Below are 12,768 nucleotides of genomic sequence, written 5' to 3' on the forward strand. Positions count from 1 at the left end.
ACCTGCATGCCATATCTTATGTAAGTTCACCAACACAGTGCTTAATGTTCATTTGGTTATGCTTTTGGTATATATTATTATGCAATTAGATCTGCATGACTATTAAAAAGAATGATCTTTTACCGGGCATCACCCTGCACAACTTCAGTGATAGAATAATACCCCTTACAAAGGATAGGCATAGCCCTGCAGATGTATACACTGTGAGTTTCAAGCAGACATCCACGTAAAGATTTTGTTTTTTATTGCCCATTTGGATGACAATTTTCAAGATTTAGTTTCGTATCAAACTAGTTTAGAGGTTGTAAACACCCCAAAATTTTCAAACCATTCCGGATATCTCATTTCACAGATGCCAATCCCCTGCGGGGCAGTGTCGAGTCTCACCCCTAGGTTTACCCCAGGCTAGAGATCAGTCTACCCTCATTTCATCAATAAAATTACCACTTTACCCCTAAATCATCCTTAGCCTTTCGTCTGTCAAACTTGGCCAAGCACATTCTAAGTTCAGAAAAGTTAGAATGTCAGTCATTTCTAGCTCCACTGAGCTCACGATGAGCTAGTGTCAGTCCATTTCATCTAAAATTAGTTTATTTCTTGCGAAATAAACTCATTTTTATCTTGAATTTTAGCCAGACTGTCCCCGAGTCAGCCAAACCCAGTAGATCCTATCCACAAGAGTCTACCCTAAGTTCATCAAGAATTCGAATAGCTCAGTTTCAGTTCAAAGACACCCAAACCATTGTTTCAGCTCATTTTTAGCTCGTTTGAACTCAATACAGTCCAGATCGAGCTGACTCTAGCTGGTTAAAGCTAGTGTTCTAGCTCCAAATTTAGTTCATATGAGTATAACTGGCTTCGAATTCAGTTCATTTCAATCTAATCCAGTTCAAATTAGTTCGGACCAGTCTAGTACCGTGTTTCTTCCCCTGCAGGGTGAAGACCAAAAAATAAAAAAAATGCCCAGGACACTGTTTCCAACCATTTTTGAATTGAGGCAAGCCCCAGATTCGAACTCAGAACAATTCCTTCATCTGATTTTTCATCAATATTTGAGATTCAATCCATTTCAATTCGGATAGTGGATCCAATACTGAATTTGATGTCCAAATTTCATCTCAAACCTGGATTTCTCATTTGATTCATTCTATGATCCATATCCAGAGTCCAATCTATTCATTCTACCTGAAATATCTCATCAGATATCCAGGATCCAATTAATCATTTTGAATCCATTTCAGTCTGGATTCATCTTCTGATCCAATCAGAAGGTCAATTAATCCAATTTCTGAACTCAGATTCGTCTAACATCTGAGATTCAATTTCACTCCTTAGGGTTCTGATCCAGATCCAAGATCCAAGATCCAATTTCATCCTCTGAGTTGGATCCAAGATCTAAAATCCAAAATCCCAATTTTATTATGAATTTGGGGTTTTCATTTTCAAAATTCTTCATAAATCCATATTTAGGGTTCGATTCCCTTTTTGAACTAATTTTCTTCAAATCGAGATCCAGATCCAATCTTTTTCAAACCTTCAGATCGAGATTTTTTTTTTAAAATTCAATTTTATCCTAATTTCAAAATCAATCTTTGGATTTCAAATTAAAATCCATCATTTTGCAAAAATTCTTTGAAAAATACCCTGGATCCAGTTCAAAATTCAGTTTAGATTTCAAAAAGTCAAAATGGATCGAGATCAGAGTTACCAGTCGAGGAAGCGGGAGCGGGAAGCGAGGCACTTTCAAAAATTTAGAAAGCGGGGAAGCGTGGGACTACTTAGAAGAAAATTCTGAATCGTCTCAGAAGCGACCTAGGAAGCAAACCGGAAGCGAACCGGAAGCAAGGGGGAAGCGAAAAAATGGGGGAAGCGCGTTTCCCATAAAAGGGAAACACGCTTCCCAAAAAAAGGGGACGCTTCCCCTCACGCTTCAGAAGTGCGACGTTTCACGCTTCCGAAGCGCGCTTCCCCTTTTACCTAGGCGCTTTCGGTAACTCTGATCCAGATCCAGTTTCAAACCTCAATTTTTATTCAAAATCAATTTGGGGATTTTAAATTTAAAATCAAAATCCAATTTTTATCCACAAATTCAAAGGTAATCTTTGAATTTCAAAAAAACTTTTTGAAAAATGCCCTGGATCCATTTCAAAATTTAATTTGGATTTCGAATTGTCAAAACAGATCGAGATCCAATTTCAAAATTCAATTTTTATTCAAAATCAATTTGGGAATTTCAAATTTAAAATCAAAATCCAATTTTTATCACTAATTTCAAAAATAATCTTTGAAATTCAGAACTCAAAATCAGTATTTTGCAAAAAAATTCTCAAAATTCAATCTGGATCAGGTTTTTACCCAATTTGAATTTCATAAACCAAGATTGAATTTTTGAAATCCAATTATTTGAAAAATCCTCTTTTCATTATTCATATTTCATTTTCCTTTTGTCTTAAATTCAAAAACCAAAAAGCAAAAAGCATTTTCAAAAGAGGGGCACCACTTGGCATTTTAAATTAAAATCGTTTTTCAAGGTGCCTTTAAAAACCCCTTTACTTTTAAAAGTCATGCATGGGCATCACTTGGCAAGTGATGCCATGTGTCAAATTTTCAATAAAATGCCTTCTCTACCCATTTGATAACTTTTGAAAAGACCCACATGGGCACCCATGTGCAAGAGGGGTGTCATGTGTCAAAGATTTTATGAAATGGCAATTTCGCCCATTTAGAAAAAAAGGAAATGCCCACATGGGCTTGGCACCACCTTTTTGAAGATTTTTTAGTCCCATATCACTCATTTTTGCTTAAACTACCCCCAATCTCAACTATAAATAGACTCCTTGTCTTGACAGTTGTAGTCTAATTCCTATAAATTTATCATTTTTCAGGTGAAGAAGAGTTATCGGTGACTGCGGGATGAGGCTTCGATCGAGACTTTGGATTACTGCTCCCGAGATATTTTGGTTTTCCTTTTTATTTATTAGAACATGTTATTAAACTCTGATGTTATTATTCATTTGAAAATGAAATGAAATAAATGATTTGGTTTGCTCTCCACTGTAATGTTCCAGAATGTTTAACCTCATAGTATTTGTTGTTTCTGCTATTTTAAAAAAAAAATTAAGTTAAAATTTTGGGGCGTTACACCACTACAAAGACAAAGCTACCCACAAGTTTGGCAAACACATGGTGCCATATAACAGTCGCATCACATACATATACAGTCACAGTGTTCACAATATTATTATTATAAAGATGGCTCAGACGCATTTCAATACCACAGATAGACGATCGACTATCTTCTCCAAAGGAACAACCAATTTCTCCCAACTCGGTTCGACATTATTCTCCAATTCAACCAACACATTCTCCTATCCCAGAACAAGAACGAAAAACAATAACCACATGATACAATCACCAACTAAACCTAGATTAAATCAACTCTCAAAACCTTAACCGTCCAAAACAATAATACTAATCAAACCGATAGTCAAAGTCACTATCTAGTACAACCCGTGGCTACCAAAAAAGAAAAAAAGAAAAGGGATAACACACTAAATCAAACTGATCGCATCTCTGAACGATCGTATAGTTCCTCTAAACAAGAAATCCACCAAAACCATGGAATTTATACTAAACTACGCAGAATCTGACCCCAATTCTTTGATTAAAACCAATCGGGACAAAGAAGAACACACCAATTCCTTCAAGAGCGCCCGAATTCCCAGTCGAACGTGTTTCGCTTCGGCGATGTTGAATGGAGGGAAAACGAAGTCCTCTTGTAGAGGATTGTCATAGCTCTCATCGACGATGGACGGAATCGTCAACTCCGACGAAACCAAGGACGTCATGAGCCGAAAACGGGCTCTGGGAGGTGCTTCCAACAGATTCTCCACATGCCCAACATCCAAAATTGGGTTCCCTCCCACCAACCACAAAATCAGACATAACCTCTCTTGGCATCAGCAACATCAATGGAGGAAGAGAAGGGTTCAAATTTTGTGTCAAAACACCCGCATGGAAAAATAAATCTTCGAGTACCTGTTGAATCTTCCAAATGTCGTCGACCGTCTTCTGGCTAAAATCTTGATTGAACACCAAGTCGGGTTGCCTCTGAATGTCGGGAATGGCAGAAGATAAGGAGGCAAGGGGAGCAGGATCCGCACTCTTTCGATGTACATGCTTTTGAGGGTGCTCGGCATGATCATCTCAACGCAAATGGGGAACGAACTCGACGAGGCTGTCGGGCACAAGAAAGGAGAGGGAGGATGAAGATGGGTTTCGGTTGAGCGCAAATGAGGGAAAGAAAGAGAGGCAGGGTCGGGTTGTCAAGTATGTGATGTGGGTGTCGTGTATGATTTCCACCAATACAAGAACAAGTATAAACTCTATACTAAGACAACCGCAGTTATAAAAGTAACTAACAGGTAAAAGCATTAGCAAAAATGTAAATCTCCCGTACCCACATATTTCATTGCATGTTAAAGGTAAATGCCCACATGTCAAAAATAATTGTTTATGTGTACAATTGTAAATCTGACACTACCTACTCAGATGTGATACCTAAGATGCTCTAATTCAAATATTTATCTTTAATTATCTTGCGGGTACACGCGGACCAAGGCAACCATTTCAGAAGAGAACATTCGAGGGTTCATTATTCATTGGTGTTTTATTAACCCGAATATTCTAACTGAAACTGTAAATCCTAAGGGAGCGGCCAGTGACCGAGAGAACCTCCCAAAGGCCCAAAACCAAAATAAGATGCATTCCCTAACTTCTGCAGAAGAACAAAGAGCTATCACCTATGACACATTGGTAGTCCGGGTCCCCGAACTCCGCGGACTAGGGACCAACAAGCCATTTTCGCTCGAAACAAGAAAAACACGTCCCCGGAGTTTCGTACCACCTACCCTCTCCAAGGTAAGCCTCTGAATAGATTGATCTTTTCATTTAATTAAATTTTCCAAAGTACAGGGGTGTTTCCCCAAAATTTACTACCATATTAGTAGATCCCCACATTTTGTGATCTTACAAAGGTATACAAGCCAATTTTTGTCTATTTGATTGCAAAGACCCACTCAGAATGCTCTGGTACCTTTAAACCAGTCAAGCACGGATGCCCTGGTACCTTTAAACCAATTGGGCAGAAATATTATATTTTAATTTACCAGTGTAGTTACTTTATAAACCTTAGCAACTCTTGTGCCAGCCTTGAACCGACTCGTAGGCTCGATTATGGGTTCATTCATTAACCCTTGTAGATGTGTTAGATTCCAAGGTGAGTCACCCAAAGGTAAGTGTAAAGTTATATACTGATATTTCGTTCATCAAGCATGTATCTATGATTACCCACTCTTGAACCCTACACTATATATATATATATACATGAGTGGGGCACATACAGGCATTCCCTTGCATTTTAAATATTTGTATATAACATTTTAGCATAGGTATAGTGTATGGTTATATATGCAGTCTATGGTTATCCGCCCGTAGTACTCTCAAAGAAAAGCAACATGAAATCAACTATCTTTGTCATTGACCTTATTGCAAAGTTAGTTTTTCCTGAAGGGACTCCCTACAGAAGTTAAAGTTTTCTGGGATTAAACTTAAAACAGAAATTTATTTCGGTTATATACTTAAAAGGAAAATCACAGTATCTCTGAGTATATGTACCAGAAATTGATTCTCATCCAATACATTCAGAACATAAAATTGCCAATTGAATAATGAATTTACACCATATGAAATTTTGTATCAACTAACACTGCAGAACAGCAATATATAGTCTCAGTCAAGTTCGCAGATTTGCAACACTTAACATCTTTTAATCACATCTCGTACAAACAATTCCTTAAGGAAACACTTAGAAGCATATTAGATTGTGATCAGTTTACTTGATGCATCTCAATCTTTGAATTTACACCAAAATATCGATTAGTGATTCATCAAGTTTCATCACAGTTCTATTACAGTAGGGTGTGCAGGTTCCAGTTAACATGACTTAAAAATATACAGTTACACGCATACACGCTGCTGTAGAAACATTACATTTGAAGCAAGCCTGAAATAATTTTAGATGGTACAATAGAGATTCCATAGTTGTGACACACTGGCTAAATATTCTGTATTATAATACACACACAAAAGATACAGATTTTTTTTTTGTAACATCTTAGTCGATTTGGTGATTAACAACAATCACATGCCTAATCTGATTAGGGATTCTCTGATTTTTTCTTCATAGAAAACATGTTTACGCCTAAAATAGCCAGATCAAACACGTTATTGAATCTATGAGTCAACCATGCAGCTAATCAAAATTCCTCCCTTGACCTAATACTGAATATTTTCAAAGCCATACATGCATACCACAAACATTTGTTTGTTTGTTTTTTGAACATCTTACAGAAATTCTAAATGCTCTTATCCAATTACAGGTTGAGGTTTGGTCCCCAGACCTCACACCCCATTGTCCGACTCTCCGATCAACATAAGAAAAACCCGAACAGGAATAGGGTGAGACTGTAATGCTAAGTCCTTGTTCGGTTACCGGCCCGAAATCCCCAAATCTATCGATTTGGGGTTTCAGCAACCCTAAAAATCCTCCTCTTTTTTTCTCGAATATAGAATAAAGATTCACGGTATCCGAAACCCCCAAATCGATTGATTTGGGGTTTTCGAACAACCCACACCATAGGCTCAACCCATGACACACACGCAGAGAAAAAGGACAGTTAACCCTACCTTTTTCCGGCGAGGAGGCTACTGTTACCACGAGGGGAAGTTGGCCGGCCCCGACTGCACCACCGCGAAGTTGTTCAAGAGGGGGAGCGAGAAGGCGAGAGAGATAGGGAGATAGAGAGGAGAAGGCAGAGAGAGAAGAGGAGAGTGGGAGGAAGAGGGGTTCGGGACCCCATTAGTAGGAGGGTGGCCTCCCGAAAAGGGAGGAGGTCGTTACCCTCACCCCGATGGCAATGCACCTCCCCTCCTCCTTTCCAATGCATTAGGGTTCCTTCAGAACCCTAACAGGTTCTATCGGGCCTTCGTACGCCCCTACACTTAAAAATCCCTTTCTTTCTTTTTTCTTTCACGGGGCACGGCCCAGGTCCGGGTCCAAGACCCGGGATCCAGACGCGGTCTAGATCCGTGACACCCCATTACGGTGTGGATCCGCAGGTTGGATCCACCGTGGGTCTGCGTATTAACATGTTATATATACATGTATAGATCAGTTATGGATCCTGGATCTGAAATACAGATCCCAGACCCAATTCAATAATTTATGCATTATTTTAAATATTTTTCAAATAATTAACAAGAAAAATTAGGTTATTACACCTAGTGGGCCCCACCCATGGTCGGCTTTCCATTTCGTACTCAAATCCAAAACCGGGTCATTATTTGGATCCAGTTTTGTAACGACCCCAACTCATACCCATGAAAAAGTGACATTTTTTTTAAACAAGTGCGAAAACATTCCCAGAAACCTGGGGCCCTTACAGTTAAACACAACCACCACCACAAGGGATCTTATACTCATCTTTCAAACCAAACCAAACCAAACTATACTTTATTTAATTAAAGTGCATGTAGTCTGATATATAAGTAAATGAAATATAAATAAAGCAAAAAAAAAAGTCATGTTGTCCAAAGGTATCTGTCAAGCAATCATGTGGTCCCCTCGTAGCTCCTCTCAAAGCAAGTCGGCTCACTGGGTAACTGAGGCTGCGAAAAATACAAAAGTATGGGTGTCAGAATCCAAAGAATTTTGTATACGAATCCCTCTAATGAAACAAATAAGTAAAAAGAACATAAATAAGATTCATGCAATATTTTAGAGTGATCAATTATAACAAATTCATAACTCAATTAACTATTTATGTAATCGGGTACAATTATTAAGAATGTGAGACAATTTAATAAACAACAGGGATCACAAATTAAAAAATAAAGACATGTAACATGTATTAGGGAACAAACATCATGCATTCACCAATATACTACAATTAAGAGAACAAGTAAATATACATAATTTAATGCATAGCAGTAATATGTATGATTTTGGTGTAATGCATGAATAAATTATTATCTTTTATCAAAGTTTTTTTTTCATATGCATGTCATTATTAAATACACATAATTTAAGCTCCTCTTTTTAATTATCGTTACCCGCGGATACTCCAAACGGGTAAAAATTTTTGAGGTCAAGTAGGGTTCTCAGGGTAACTTAGCACACAAATTGTATTTTATTACTAGGTTCCAAATTTAGCCCTCGATCAAAACAGTCTTCGGAATATTAGACATTTGAATCTAATGTTGGAACACCAGGGACATCCAAATCCACAACGGTCACTTTCTTGATATACCAAAATAACAATTGTGTCTACACACCACCCCAAGGCAAAGTGGCAGATTCTCCCTAAAACCATGGTCATGAGAAAAACCTCAATATCGGGTGCAGGAACAACAACGCACACAGAGTTTTAGCATCCTCACGGTTCTCCAAAACTGCAATGTCCAAGATTCTCACACTATAAAAAGGACATCAAGGAAACGTAGATTACATTGTTCTTCCATTTCTTTTATCTTGTTATTAATTCATCTCTTATAATTTGCAATTCGACATGTAAAATTAGTAACACAAGTTTGCACATCCAGATGCGAAACTTTTCACAGGACTCCAGCCCATGGCAACATAGAACAGTGCAATAAGAACAATAATATCACATTTGATTTTTGGAATGCATAGAACAACTAAAACAAAGAGCAACTCAAACTCAAGACTCACACAACTCATAATGATCCATTTTGATCATCAATGCATTCATATGCAAAAATCATGAATAACATGCCACCATGCATTTCTTTTTAAATACTTCTAAATGCACATTCATTTATGTAAATTTTGAGATGTGCATGAAACAATAATATTCATATGCATGTGCATGGGTTCACACCTTCGTATCAAATGCAGGTTTTTATTCAAACCATATATTTATGATATATGCATGCTTTCATTCATGAATCAAACATGTGAACACCCATGCATTTATTACATGCAAGAACATATCATTTCAAGTGTACACATATACATGAGACAACTATGCAATAATACTTTGATTATGCATACATAACGAATCTTAAACATGTGCAAACTATTACTCATGTGCATGCATAACCAAATCTAATTCCAATAAAGAAAGATTCTGGAATTTATTCATGCCAAGACTGCATAAACTTTTTATTCGGGCTCAATTGAGCCCAACTAATGTACATGGACAGAAACTTGTTATACACAAAAATAAACCATCCTTTCATAACTGATCTTTCAAGCATAAAATAAAAACTGGATATTCCAACATGCATAAGAACCCTTTTCTTTAAAAATCTTTGTGCTTAAACAAATCTATTTTTTTTGTAGGCATATTGACCCAGCCGAACCAAGTCGGCTGGGTCTGTGTCCTGCTGAACAGGAAACAGCCCAGCCAAACCCAGTTGGCTGCGACTGAACTATCTCAGCTCAGTCCAACCAACTGAGTTGGCTAGAAACACAACCAGAACATTTTTTTTTTGTTAAGGATGACACCTGCCCAGCCAATCGGTTGGCCAGGTAGAGTCTGCCAGCACCTGGCAAGTGCTGCCAGACCTACAGGGACTAGGTATTTCCCAGCCGAGCCCAACTCGGATGGGTTGCCAATCGGTCCAGCACAGGTACGCACATATATGTATAAAAATTTATTTCATCTATCAAACATGTATGCATATACAAGTTTCTATTCAGTTTAGCATGCAAGCACTGGTTCATAATCCCAATATGCACATTCAAAATTCATTGAGCATGCATATGCAAATTAAAAATTTAGGTACTCACGTGTATCCTCCCTCAAGAAACATACATATGTAGATAATTTTTTTTTCTTTTAAATCAAGATTTCTTATGGATCTAAAAGATTAAACTGAACATGAAATCTTAACACGCGATTTCTACACGATTTTTGTTTTAATAGACTTGCACAGAAATTATTTTAAAACACTAACACCCTAAATCAGCTACTCATCCAATATATATATATATATATATATATATATATATCCCTAAAATAAATTTCAAAAAAGAGGAAAATACATAAATCTTAGCCATGGATCTTAGAGTAAATATTCAAGTTTACACTTTCTCATGGATTTCTATTAAAACATCGCATGAAAATCGAATCCATGCTCTTTTTATCATTCGAAACAAAAAAGAAACCCGTACCTTGACCGTGAATCGAAAAGAAAACAAGAACGGTGGTGAAAAACGTCAGACGATCGAAGAAGGAGCCTCCTTCATCTCTTTTCTCTCTTTTTCCTTCTCTTTCTCTTTTTCTCTCTTTCTCTAAGGCTAGACGTTTTTTTTTTCTCTCAGTAGCCTATTTATAGGCATAGGGGGTAACGCCCCCCCCCCCACTCTCTCCAGCCCCTTCTAGAATGGGCTGAAGAGAGAGAGCTTTCTCCTTATGAGACTCCCCTCCCTAGTTTCCGAAATTTTCAAAATTCATCAAGTGTTGACTTTTCCAATTTGAGTGTTTTTAGTTTTTAAAAGTCTTTCGTAAAGCTTCTAAGGCATGAACAAGGGCTCTATAAAGAGTCCTAAACACTCTAAAAAATAAATCTCGGAATTAATTAAAATAAATTATTTATTTATTTATCATTTATTAATGAATAAATACCTAAAAGCTTCCAAAAGTTATTTTATTGAACTAGGACACTTCTTAAGTGATTTTACATGGGTTTAAGGGCTCTACTAGAGTCCTAAACCAAAACTTAAATCAAATTTCGATATTGAAATTAATTGATTAATTAATTAATTGATTATTATTATTAATTAATAAATATCTAAAAATTTCCAAAGGTTATTTTAATAACATAGAAGACTTTTTAACACTAAATAACCCCAATTTAAAGCTATCTAATAAATTTAAAGTTGAAAATATCGTTGGGTATGGATTTGGTATGGATCCAAATCCAAGATCCAAATCCATCTCAAAAATCCAAATGGGTCTTGAGCTGGATCCAATCCAGATTAATATGGGTCTTGGATAGAGTCCAAATCCATATTAATTTGAATCAAATCCATCAGATTTGGTCCAATCCAAATCTAGATCTGAACCGACAAACTGTTCAATTTTTGAAAAAAATTGATTTTCGAGCCAACCGTAGCCCGAATCAAGAAAAATAAAATATCTTTACACTCAAAATTTAGAGACGCATCCAACGATATATAACTCAAATTTCGCTTTCAAAATTCACCCAAAAATAACCTCAATTTTGTTTGAATTTAAAGGTTGAAAATAAAACTTTCTCTCACGTTTCGATTGACTCATTTAAGCCTTGACAATGAGACCTCGGCCAAGCCCAGACTCCAAAGTATCGGCCTAAAATCGAGAATCTGCCATTTTTTTTCTATACTTAATCAAATTTTCGAAAATCTCAAATTTAACTAGGTGTGAAAATACACGATATTACAGGTTTGGATCCAATACAATAAAAACCGTACTCTATTCTAAAAATACACATTAATGTCCCATATTATACATATATATTTCGTTTTATATTTCAAAATAGCATAACTAGAAATAGTTGGAAACCTCTTTACTTATCTTAAAATCCATCAAAATTCTAAATTGGGTCGACCCATTTGGGTCTAAACCGTATCGACCTTGAGTCCATTCTAAAATCCGTAATCTTTTTTCTAAATTTCATTTTTTCTTGTCTCATTAACACCAAAATAGCTATAATAATTCTAAATAGTTCATGGTTTTGGCATTTCCTAAAATAATAATTTATTCAATTAAAATATTTCTCATATTTTATTTTATAACCAAAATACCCTTCATTAGAATTTCTTTCTAAAAACACCAAAAATGCAGCTAGTTAGGCTTAAAACACTTGAAGACACCTTGATGAGTTTGTGACTCACTAAAACAATTAATTTTCATGATAATTTAAATGTTTAACAATATTTTGTATGAAATAATTGTTAAAATGACTACGATACCCTTATTGGTAAAAAATGAGCAAATGCCCACAAAATTCATCCCGAAATGAGATTTAAGCTAGAAACAAATTTTTAACTTGAGGATAGGGATGTTCTTTCTTTATTTATTTATAACATCCAAAATTTACAAGTTTTACAAGAATCATAGGAACAACAAATCAAGGCACGAGATAATCAAAGTAACGAGGGGGTGGGTGGCGGACCTGAATTTCCTGACGAATCGCAGAGAAATCGAAGAATCGCTTCGCGGGCAAATGAAGGAACTCCCCCCATTCCGACCCCTCAGCCCGGTCATCCCGTTTAGGGGTGTGCACGAGCTGCAGGACCAGCGGCCGCCGAGTGCAGATGTCCGTGCCCCTGGGAAGGAAATCCCTCCCGACGAGCGCCTCGAGCACGCTCGATTTACCGCTGCTCTGGCTCCCAACTACGGCGACCTGCGGCAGGTCGATCGTCGACGAGTTCCCGAGCTGTGCGAAGATGTCCTGGAGCTTGTTGACGATCGGGATCACTGAATGTCCGATCGAACTGACCGCTATCGACGCCGACGGAGCCGGGCTGTCGGCTTCTTCAAGATCCGCCATCGATGTGCGAGATCGGACGGGCGTTCGGGAATTCGGCGAAGAAGACGGACGCCGACGGCTTGTACGGCGCGCCCTTTGGAGATATCGAGCTCTCAGAAACCCTAATTTTTTTAGGCTTTTGCAGTGAAGGAGAAGATGGGAGAGGGC

General features: G+C 37.3%; 1 protein-coding gene across 1 annotated transcript in view; it reads right to left on the reverse strand.

Annotated features, from left to right (window-relative positions):
* LOC149838858 (dynamin-related protein 3A-like) overlaps positions 1–12,768 on the reverse strand; it is a 35,565-nt gene extending 22,797 nt beyond the window's left edge. The window contains exon 1 of the mRNA XM_090006846.1: positions 12,244–12,768. Coding sequence (XP_089862972.1) covers positions 12,244–12,621 — 378 coding nt within the window. The 5' untranslated portion in view covers positions 12,622–12,768. The remainder of the gene's footprint in view (positions 1–12,243) is intronic.

Source organism: Nuphar pumila, chromosome 5, assembly GCF_984573655.1.
Source record: "Nuphar pumila chromosome 5, dmNupPumi1.hap1.1, whole genome shotgun sequence".
Lineage (NCBI taxonomy): Eukaryota > Viridiplantae > Streptophyta > Magnoliopsida > Nymphaeales > Nymphaeaceae > Nuphar > Nuphar pumila.